General features: G+C 37.7%; 1 protein-coding gene across 1 annotated transcript in view; it reads right to left on the bottom strand.

Moving 5' to 3' along the window:
* DOCK2 (dedicator of cytokinesis 2) overlaps positions 1–12,514 on the bottom strand; it is a 4,134,711-nt gene that overhangs the window by 3,184,222 nt on the left and 937,975 nt on the right. The window contains exon 15 of the mRNA XM_044069535.1: positions 11,270–11,368. Within this exon, the coding sequence (XP_043925470.1) occupies positions 11,270–11,368 (99 nt within the window). The remainder of the gene's footprint in view (positions 1–11,269; positions 11,369–12,514) is intronic.

Below are 12,514 nucleotides of genomic sequence, written 5' to 3'. Positions count from 1 at the left end.
ACATTTACAAGAAAGATGACTTTGTAAATGAAATGTAGCAAGGTGCCTTACAAACTCTGGTTCATGCCTACACATCTAACAAGGAAGTCCAAGGTCAGGAAACTCAAAACATAACTGCAAAACTGACAGCCTCCAGGAATAGAAGAAGGCCACAATCCTGTTTAATTTCTATTCATCACCTTGGGGATGTTTTCTTCCCGCGGTGGTGATGCTGCGGTAGCGTTGTCGCCTCACAGTAAGATGCTGTCCGGTTCAATTCTCAGCTAGAGCGTCTTCTGTGTGGAGACGTGCATGAATGGGCGTACCTTCGTTGAAGGTTGTGCGTCAGGCCTGGCAAGCCGGTACGTAAAAATCAACTGCCAATCATTAGTGGACCGGAGTTCCTCTGTGGTGACCCCTAACTGGGAAAAGCCGAAAGACACAAACAAACCTTGGAGATGTTTTTGTCATTATATAGCAAACCTGTAATACAACCTAGAATCTACAACAAGCATAATGCTCGCTGTGTCCAGTGCTCTACAGTGAATTCCAAGTCCCAGGTTTACATAATAGTCTTCCTTAATTTTAGAGAGGTTTTACATGTAAATGGACTCTAAATTTATCTTGAAGTAGTTGGTGTCACAGCTCTCCTCTGTGCCAAAAATTAGAAAAAAAATAATAAAACCTGGTCAAGTTGTATTTATAGAATTCAGGTTCTCTAACTTAATCAGCATGAGAAAGACAAAACTTATCCTTCAGCATAAAAGCAACATGTGGTCCATAGCAGGAAAGCATGGACGTGTTAAGACATAGTCAGAAATGTTTTCTCCCTCTCTCTTTCTTTCTCTCTACATGAGAACTGCCTAACTGATGGTAAACGCAGTGTGATACAAAAATTACATTAACATTCTGCATGGAAATATCACTTAATCGCCTGATTGTCGTTAGAAATAAGGGGCATCTTAGTAATTTATTTTTGTACAGATATACTTCATTTCTGTAATGCCCTAGTATCAATCTGTTTTCCCCATTGTGTTTTCTCTCTGTTGTAAGGTACAAATGTTCTGCAGTTTTTATTTTTTTTTTTTTTTGTGGAAAAAGGAAAGCTCATTATACAGGGCAGCTTTAAAAGTTAGAACCTCAAAGAAGCACGTGCAGAATGCATAATACATCAAAGGGCCCTTGTTTATGAATAGAGAAACTAGAGAGTTCATTCTCATGGGTAACAGACACTGATGTTCTTGTCTCTGCACCAAGCAGCGCAGATGAAGTAAGTGAACTGATGAATATTGCCAGTACAGTCATCTTTATATACTTGTCTTACAAGAGTAACTGAATATGTGTAAAATGCTTACTTGTTAAGAGGTATCGGGACTGACTGCATTTAATTAAGAGCACTTGCCATGACACAATACTGAAGCAATTTCCACCAAAGTCTACTATCTGAAGGAGGTTACCATGAAGTACAGCTGTACATAACAAAATCAAGAGAACACTACTAGTAACTGGGACATAATTGTTCTAAGAGAAATCTGCATGTACAGCACTGCTCAGTCCAGTATTTGTGTTAGCTGAGATTGAGGCATAGATATTAAAGCAACACTGCATTTTAAATAATGTTTAGGCAATCATCACCCTTGGCAGATGCAGAAACAACTTATGAACTTAGTCTGGCAGTGAAGAGGATTAAGGCTTCCTGTAGGCACGTGCACTAAGTTTGATTCCTTCCGCCTCCACCTGCCTACTGTTTAACCCTGAGCAGGTTGCTTAACCAGACAGTGCTCTCTGGTTGCTCCTGAAAAGGGATAGTTTGTCCAGTGGCTTAGCTAGTTAACAGTAAAATGAACAAAACCGACAGAGTTGTAACTGTGCCACTGAGATGAGGCCAGTCCAGGAAGTGCAGATGGTAATGCAAATCAGGTTTATTCAGTATTCTCATTGGCAATGATAAACGAGGAGGATGGATGCTGGGTTAACTGCAGAAACAATGAAAGACACTAATAAGAAAAAGAAACAAGACTTCATGGAAGGAAAGACCTTAATACAGATGCTAGCATCCTATAGCTTTAAATGACTGTGCATTCTATGATGGTAACAAATGCATTTGTACATCCAGGCAAAATATGGGAGAGGTACTTAGAAATTTCTGTACTGTACTTTATCAAAACACAAGTAATTTATGTAGCTATATTTAACTTTCTCCAAGGTTGTGTGGCCACAGAAGATGTTACATCAAGAAAGGAAGGGATCCCGGGTACTTGCTCCCCCATGCAATTCATCCAGGACTACCATTTGTGCAGGTATGAGTCAAAATTTTAAACCCTATAGACAGGCAATGGTATTTTCGTACTTACAGATGTATAGGCTAGATTCAAGTTTCTTGTTTATTGTTTTTCTGCCAAGAAAACGTAACTTTTTTATTTAATTTTAACTCTTATACATTTATAAAAAAACAAAACATTGACTATTTATCTATTTGCTTCAGTATATATGAGACATAGGCTGGTATATTTCCAATCACAACAACATAAGGAGGAGAGAGAAAAAAAAAGAGAGAAAAAACCAGCATGCATATTCACCACATCCATGGTTGTTGCTCTTGGTACTGCACACCCACATGTGGTCCTAGGAAGCAAAAGCAGACAGTTTCAGAAGTAACAATATTTAACTGTTACTGTTACCTGGGTACACCAGATTATTTATTTATTTATTTTATGAGATCAGATGAGGGAAACACTGCAATCTGATGTGACCTTTCCAAAGGGAATCTTTCCTTTAGTCCCACAAAGGCAAATTATAGAATTCCACTTCATCATACCTTATAAGTGAAACTAATCAAAAAAATAGGTGTCAACAACTTAAAAATAAATAAATAACTGGACTTCCTTTGTACCTGAAACTGTACACATCCTTTACTTTATATCTAATGCAAAACAATTATCAACAAGTTAAAATCATCTAAAATAAACTGATCTTGCCCATGAACATAATACTGCCTGCACCTTATTTCCCTTACAGCTCATCACATACAGACCTCTACTACCTTATCCATTCTTTATTTAATGTATTCATTCTCACTACCACCATCACTCCATTTTTTTATTGATCATCTCTTGTCTGCCTATCCTATACCTTTATAAGTATTTCCTTCTTTTCTCCTCCAGTGCCCCTTACTCATACTATTACCTCTTCTCAATGTGTCTTATTCATTCATCCCTCCTTCTTTAGCCTCCATTTTTGCTTCTACTGTTTTCCTAATACCCCTTTTTTACCTTCTCCTACTGTCATACTTTCATCTGCCTTTTCTGAATTACTTTATTCATCTTCATCTTCTTTTATTTCTATATCTATGTAAGCTTATTAAGATAAATGAATCACATTATTATTGTATTAACTTTAAACAATTTTTAGATTTTATCTAGTAACATGCTATGTTTATAATTTTTTTTGTATTTCAAATTGCTATTTTAAATTGTTATTAAATGTCAAGCTTTTGCCCCTGAGCCTCAACTTAAACAGTCAACAAATATAAAATAAATTAATAAATAACTAGAACTTTTCCTCTACGTATCACATCCCACAGGAAGTACTGTAATCATTAAGTCAAATGTTTCTGCAAGGAGACATCAAGACAATGGATGAGACCACAGCCAGCTGTATTTGTGATGGCATATTAATATATACATATGTTATGATGCCTTCTGAGGGTACATATCTGAAGGATGTTAACACATAAATGGAGTACTGCAGGGACAATAGAACAATATTAAGTGGAACCAGGCTCCACAAGGACAGTAGAGGCAACATAACTATTAATGAAATGAGTTTTTGTTCAGTATGAAAAGATCATTTCTCATAAATGTGTGATGCTTCCAGAAAGTGAAAGAGACCATCGTGACTGAGTAGGTGAGTGGGTGAAATAGTTAGAATCACTGACATCTGAAGTATTTATTACACTGGCACTCATAACTGGTGTGCAGATGAAAAAGAAACACAATATATGCATCAAAGAATAAAAATATGCTGTGAATGCTAGAATATTAAAACACGCAGTATCTCCACGAGAAATGCATCTCCTGTAATCAGAAGCTCAGGATTTTCCAGAGGTTACATAAAAGTATCTGGGACATGCTGTTCCAGAAAGTTAAGCAATACAGTTCAGCTTGGGTTGCTGTTGAGAAACTGAATCCAAACAACGAAGAAAGATATAGTGTGGTTATGGCCAGACTATGTGGACGCGATTCTCTTTAAGATCAATAAACTGTCCCAGATCAGTTTATCCTAAAAGTTCACTTTCCTGCAATCACATTTACAATTTAACGGGAAAATGGCTTCATTAATATTACAAAAGACAAATGATGTTCTTGACAAATATACAAATATTTCAAGAAAAAGAACAACAGTGGGAATGCTGAAGCCAGAAGAGCTTTCTTAGTTATTATCCAGCATCTCATAAGGTTTGCATGTACTATGTCTGAAATAAATCTGCCTCTAAGAAAGTTGTCAAAGCAAGAAATGGCCTAGAAATGAAACCGTGAACAGGAAAATAATGTTGAAATGTTCAAAAAATAGTTAAAGATGTACCATTTTAAAATAATATGATGACAATATATAAGTAATGTTGCAAGTGTAAGTCAATCAAAAAGGCACTAAAACTGTGATGCTACAACAAAACAGACCACAGGCCTATGAGTCAACAACAGATACCCTCAGAAAGAAATGGAACTCGTAGAAATATAGCATGAAAGTAAGAAATTCCATAAATATATCTTTGGTGAAGATGTTGAGGTAGAAACATTAGAACCTCTTGCAAAACCTATTCAGAAAACTTTTATATAAAATAGCTCTAAGACTGCAGAGGATGTTACTAAACTCATTCACAACTAAAGATCTTTATGGCATATTTCTACTTATCACTCATAGTTCCTTGTAGCATTTTAACAATATCTGGAGCTGGCTTCCTTTACCAAGCAGTTTAACAATTAGTTGTGAGGAACAAGGTGACCCTATGATTGCTTGTCTAGGATGCAATACAGTAGAGATATTAACCACTCTCACTTAATATGCATATTTTTCATATGTACATAAATACACTCCAGTACTAATGTATAGGCTTCAAATATATTGAATGGTACTTAGTGCAGAAGACGACAGCTCGAGTTGTTTCCTGTTCCAAGGGTACAGAGTTTGATTCCTTCCTCCTTAATTTGCCTACTGTACAACTTTGTGCAACTCACTTTGCCATACACTGCTCCTGGATCACAATTTGAACTGTGTGCTAACTTGTCCACAAAAAAAAAAAAAAAAAAAAAGGACAATTTGTCCTGTGTGGTAACTCAGGCAACAAATGGGTAAGCAAAAAAAAAACTAAAAAAATTACTGTTACCAATACCACTGGAATGAACATTTTTTTATGGAAAGTTATGGGTTTTTTTGTTTTTTTTTTACTGTTCAGTAAATATTTACATTTGCTTGTTTTTAGACTTGATTTTCAAAATATGTTCAGGAATATAAAGTTGTTAGTAGGCCGCTGGTGATGTGACATTCCACATCTACTCAGTATGAATGAGTTATTCTATCAAAATATGGTCTGAAAGTGAAACACAGTCCAGGCAAGGGAGTGCACACAGCAGAGTTGTTGAGTACAGTACATTTATCAGAGTAGCACAAAGAACTATTACAAGAAGAGCTAGATATTTGCTAGGTAATATTACAGTTAGCACTAAAAGTAGAAAACAAAATGAATTGACATTAAATTAGAAATGTGGTTACTGAAATGTGTTACAAAGAAAGCTGGTCTAAGCAAAAATCATTTATGTAGAATGCATTCAGGGCTTAGTAATCAAATCTGAGGACAAAAAAAGAGTTCTCAATTAAGTGAGAGAACACATGAATCACACCTGGGAGTAGTAAAGCACAAAAACAAAACAACAGCAACAGATACAACATTCTGGCCAGGAATGTCATCTCAGACAACACGGGTAGTAAGACGTTATGCTATTGCAAGACATAAAATAGCAGCAACCCAAAGACAGAGTTGCTAACATTCCCAGTATCTGACTGACATGGAGTTGAGCTGCTACTGGTTTGTTCCATTTCAAAGAAGCCATGTATAGCTTATGTGTAGTGTTTTTCAGTTTCCCTGAAGTAATCCTACTAACAGAAGACCCAACAAGTGTGATTAGCACAATAAAGTGGAATTTGTAAACATGCAGTTGCATAAAGTTGGTGCAAACTCCCTGCTTGTGCAAGACTCAAAGTAGTGAATCTCAACAGTTTTAATTGTACTTCTAAAAAATGGATCTGATTGTATACTCATATGAATGAAACACAAAGCTATTGAAAAATTAATAAAAATATATGTGGGTGTGTGGGTGTGAGTGTGTCAAAGAAAAATACAGTGGGCAGGCAATTCCAGAATATGGGTCCATGTTGTTATAACAAAGTCCTTTGTAGGTAATTTGGGGACTTTTCCATTATCGGGGCAATACTTCTAATGTGGTAGAAGGCACTCGCAATCATCACACAGCTGTTAGCCCTGAAGCCTTTCCGTCTTTTGCAGCATACTTCACAAATGTCCAGATTTTCACAGAATGGCCAGATTTTCGTCTGACTTAGGGCCGTTCCTTATAAAATTTGTGATTTTTCTGAACTTTTGCGGGAAATCTCTGAGGACTAAATTCCGTAAATAAGTATTTGAGTTTCAAACTTTAAATCCATCAGAAAATGCATGGTAAAACAAGACCTTTATTCAAGCAACTTTTTAAGAGCAACATTTAAAATCTGTCCCTATTTTTGGGACTTTGCCAAGATTTTCCTGGTACTAAAACGTGGAAAGCTATAATTTACAGAGACTTTCTTTGTGTTAACTATACAGATCAGGCATACAGAAACTTTCTAACTGCACAAAATAAGAACAAATTCCTCTCTCTGACCCCCTACTATAATTTTGTAATGGCCATTACTATAAATTTTAATGCTTAAATGTTGAAATACATGTGATAAATAGTTTTCACTTATTTAAACTTCGCTTTCCCATCAGCTACTGTTGCCAAGAAATGTTTGAAAGTGCTAGTCTTGTTTCAAGAAAACTCACACCAGATGTGTAAACCCTGCCGAAGGTCTGCTCCACATCAGCCAAACCTCAACTCTAACTGCTGCAAGTCCTACTTACTTTAGAAATATTCGTACCTTAACAACTACATCGGCATTAAATGTTTATGACGTATTATGTCACTTGTAAAAAAACTAAAACGCTTTACTTTCCTAAATTAAGAATTTACCGTACCCTTCTTACCAGTTACACAACCCCTGGATTTATTAGTACTAACATTATTGCTCTCAGCAAAAACACCCAACGATGAGTTGCATAAACACAGACGTGAGTAAATTTACATCAATTCTGCGTACATATAAGGAATGAAAATAATTTGAACGAATTAGCTGGTTTTCACTTACCACTTGGCGTCTCCCCCGAAGAGAAACTACCAGTTTAGGCGGATTAACCAAGTTATTTCAGAAAACCGCTTCAGGGCTAACAGCTGTGCAATGATTACAAGCGCTTGCTACTGCGTTAGACGTGTTGGCCCGATAACGGAAAAGTACCGAAATTTGGTTGGCTTGAAATACCGTGAATGAAACCTGTTTATATCAATGTACTTTATACTGAAGCTGGAGCTATCACTTTTTCCTTTAAAAAATAAAATAAACAATAAACTGCCTTTTCATGTACCTGCTGAATGCCCCATAGTTCATTTAACCATGAAGTAAGTACACAAGTAAGTAGGGCAAGGGAGTATTAGGAGTAATATTCAGCACTTTTGTGATAACATAATTTTCATTTGTTGCTTTATTTTGATGCATTTCTTTCAGTTTGTCAGTTTTCCAGCTGCAGTGTGTTTTGTTATGTTTTTGTCACTGTAGATTGTTTTGATGTGTTGGAACTCATGTTCACATGAATCTCAAAAATACAAAATATAATAAACAAAAATTAACCAAATGGTAGAAACTCACAGAAACCAGTGGAATGTTTGCACAGAATAGCTATGAGTTATAAAACAAAGTTATGCAGTCGTATGTTAAAAATACAAGAGTGCATGATACAGCAGAGCAAAACAATGTGTTGCAGTAGTAAGGATGACATCAGCATGCTGTGAGTGATAAAAGTTATAAAAGCTTGCAATGCACTGTGTAGTGCAAGATGGTGAATACTAACATATAACTTCATGCACATGGGAAATGTCAAAAAAGAATGAATGGAGTTAATCAAATGCTGAATGAACATTACAGGTGCATTACACACATACCAAGCTGCAGAACTGCAAACAAATTTGTCCTACAGAACCTACAAAAATCCCTGTTTCCCTGACTAATCAAAAATTCTTTGACTGGTACTAAGTAGACAGAACTATGCTGGATACTCTGCAAGCCATCTGTTGAATGGAGATACTCCACCTGGACATTAGTTATGGCCGTGTGCTTAATTAAGCGTTACAGCATCCGTCCAGATCCTAACCACTGGAACACTGTAGCAGCCTGCAGCTGATGCATTATGTATACCCCAGTCATTTATATCAAATGGAGTGGATGCAGTTCCCACCTGAATACTGCAGCATATGAGGAACATCATGTTCCCTGCCCAAAAATGGTAAACCACAATGACAGCAAACCACAGGGTGACATGTCTGCCAGTGATACTAGGGAACAACAGGCACATCCCAGTCATCTGCATCAAGGATGGTGGCAAAAAATCTCAGCAATACGCTGTGAGACATGGAGGAATACAAAATCCAATATCCCTCAGGAAAGGCAAACTTCCACGTAAGCAGTCAACAGAGTGGCAGGTCTGCTAACACAGCTAACTCCAAAAAACTGTGCATTCATAATCCATAGGTAGCATTGTCACCTCACAGTAAAACGCTGTCTGGTTCGATTCTCAGCTAGAGCGTCTTCTGCGTGGACACATGCGTGAATGGGCATACCTTCGTTGAAGGTTGTGCGTCAGGGCTGGTAACTCGGCACGTAAAAATCAACTACCAATCATTAGCGGACCAGAGTTCCACTATGGCGACCCCTAACCGGGAAAAGCTGAAAGACACAACAACAACTGCTACACGTGTCAAACATGGTGAAGTAGGATGGCATATATTAACAGTGCCAGGCAGTATGCAACAAAGAAGGGATTGTCCTAACTCTGTGCACCAAGCACCGTGAAAGGTCCCCATGGTGCTGTGAAATGGCAACTAGGTATACTGTGCTGGGCAGTCCCAAAAGGCAGTGAACCACAGTGGTATCTCACCAGCAGGTATGTGTGCCATAAAGGATATTAAGTGCACAGAGACCCTGATTATTTCCTGAATTTGGAGAATAGACTAATTTGTTAAGCACCTTAAGCATTTCTCAGTACTGTTAATTGCTAGCCTTAAGCATCAGCATAGAGCAGCCACCACAAAACAGTATTTAGAGTATTTTCACAGATTTAAAGGTTGTTATGCACTTTACTCTCACATAGAAAAAAACATGATAGAGTGAAATGTCTAAAAGCGTTTAAAGATATTCATCCATCAGTTGGACATTTTCCTTCTTCCTGCCGTACGTGTGGCTGCTGTCAAGGTGAATTTATTGGCATCTATATCTCCAAAACACAATAAGCTGTTTATGATCAAAGATCTGATCATAATCTCCTGCAATACTATACAAATACTGGTATCCAACAGCTATGCATTATCTGTATCACATCCCAGAGGCAATGTTACCTACCTAGTGTGCCCCCCAGCTGATTACTCAAATCCAACATTCCTAAAAGCTTACTGAGGAAATGCACAATCTGGGGTACAGTCAAGTATGAATTCTGATGAACTAAATGTTTGCCATTGTGAAGAAATAGTCCAAGTGCATGGATACATATTCATCAAAGAAGTCTGTTTGGAAGTTCTTTGCCTATGCCAAGCTACACACAACATACAGCTGCTATGTATGTTGGCAACGGATAACTTCAGAATAGGCATGATCCAGGAGAAGGCTGAACATGTTTGATAATATAATTCAAAGATTTGATGCAGCTGATGCTCCATCCCCACTTCTACATGCCTAAAATGGACTCATCATATTTGTGTAGCAGCAATTATCCTCTGATGAAGTTGTATAATACCATGCAAAACCTAGCAAATCAATATGTGCTACATGCTACAGCAATATACTGTTGATATGTTAAATTGCATTGTGCATAAACTCAATCGTTGCTCAAGTATACATCACTGAGACAACTAAGCTGCAACACAGAATAAGCTATACAATGCCTATCATATAGAAACTTGAATGCATAAAGGTTACCCTTTATGCTAATGCCTAGATACTCATCACACCACCATACGTAAAGAGCACATATCACACAGCTACACAGGATTCCACAATGTATTCCATACACGAGAACCACATGTTCACACATTACAGGTGCTTGCACATGTATTGGCTGGTGCTAACACTGCAAGCAATAAGGCAACTGCACTGAACATGCACAGCTAAGAACCCCAACTAGGAGGTATTTTAGCAATGGCAGCTAGTTGTGTAGGTGCATGACTGTAGCCAGCATGACTAACAGCATCATTATTCAGAGGTCACCCTTCTAAGGGAAGCACTAAGTGTCTTTGTCTGCTGTACAACAGACTTTTGAATGACATTAGTCATGCCCTGTAGTGCTAGAACACTCTGTTTGTGCTGTATGAGGGCTACCTACATACCAGTTCTACAGACCTGTTGTTCACACAAACCCTGCATTATTTTTGTCACTCTGTCACATGCAGCAGACCTACAGTGCTGTCTTTTCTAGAAATGAGTGCTGCAGGATTCTAAAAAAGCACACCAAGTTGGTGATGTCCGCCACCCCCACATAAAGTGAATGCAGGCATGTAGAAGAAAGCAAAAACAATATATATATATCACCTTAAGAATGTGCAGCAAAAATCTACACATATATGTTCAAAAATGCTTTATAACTTACTGTATTATCTTGTCAAATACATTATATTTTGTTATATTAGTTGTTGTTTCTTTATGTTATTTTGTGATGCACAGGACCATTCATTGTGATCAAGCTGTTTTTTCTTGTGCCTGGCTCATGATTGTAAATGGTCTGCTTGGACCAGCACACTTACCCAGTTACTTAAATAATAAATATGTGAAATGAAGAGAAAACAATGTTCAGTGGTAATGAATATTTTTTCTTACAGAAGAATGGGTAATGTCATACAACTTAAAATACACTACACAAAGTTTGTGCATTACAACATACCTTTACTGTCTCCATCCATCGAGGCTGTTTAATTTGGTAGTATAAAACAGATCGGTACTCGCCCACGGGTTTGTCACCTGCTCCTAAACAAATAGAACTCTTAAAAAAAAAAACAGAAACAAAGAACAAATGTTAGTAAAATAATAAAAGAATTTTGTTGTCAGTCAGTACTTGGTTGTGGCATGACCTATTTCTATATAATGACAAAGTTTCAGCAATTCACTCTGCAGCACATAACATAATGTAGTCACTGCCTAGTCTGACCTCTGAATTCTGTTACATTAGTAATGCATAACAGCTATGATTCACTGATATATCACAGTAGTACAACGTGTGCTGCACTATGTTTAGTTGCATTTCTGCTGCTTCTGTGATTCACAGACATGTTTATCTCTACAAGGGCAACGTAATTGACAGGGAATTTGCATATCTATGAATCCTTCATATAAGCAGTTGTACAGTACTCCTTAGAGTACCTTAACAACCTACCCCATAAGGTAGCACGGGTCCTAACAGACCACAGAAAGGCACAGACACCCTTAACTTTACACAGTCGCACAGACAGACAGACAGACAGACACACACACACACACACACGTGCATACACACAAACACACGCACGCACGTGCGCGCACGTGCACACACACACACACACACACACACACACACACACACACACACACACACACACACCATTTGAAATATCGTGGCCTGCTAGGGCCTGTCCTGAAACAGGGAGACTGAATGGCCAAAAAATGGATTTATATATACTAAGCCTGAGATAGCCATTTCTCAGAATATCACTCTTCTCAGAGGCACGGCGATCTCAGAATTAATAAATATACATTCAGAGGGTATGGGGGCTTGCCCCCTACAAAAAAAAAAAACAAAGTTTAAAGGAGAAAAGCGATGTTCAAAATGTGCTCTTCTCTTGGATTTGCAATCTTTTTCTTTGGTCTGTCAGCAATCAGCATTACAAGTACCAACATTTCAGTATGGAGCTCATATACACAAACACGCGCGTGCACACACACACACACACACACACACACACACACACACACACACACACACACACACACACACACACACACACACAGACACTCCCAGTCATAAAGGAATACATACACTTATATACTGCTGTATACGCACCAGTCAGCACCCACACACACAAAAAACACAGGCAGATAACTACTTGCAGTCTTATAGTTAGTTTAATAAATCTCAAAACAGCTATCAAACTGT

This window comes from Protopterus annectens, chromosome 4.part0, assembly GCF_019279795.1.
Source record: "Protopterus annectens isolate FY-2018-M chromosome 4.part0, PAN1.0, whole genome shotgun sequence".
In the NCBI taxonomy this organism is placed as follows: Eukaryota; Metazoa; Chordata; order Ceratodontiformes; family Protopteridae; genus Protopterus; species Protopterus annectens.
This window is presented reverse-complemented; position numbering and strand designations above follow the sequence as displayed.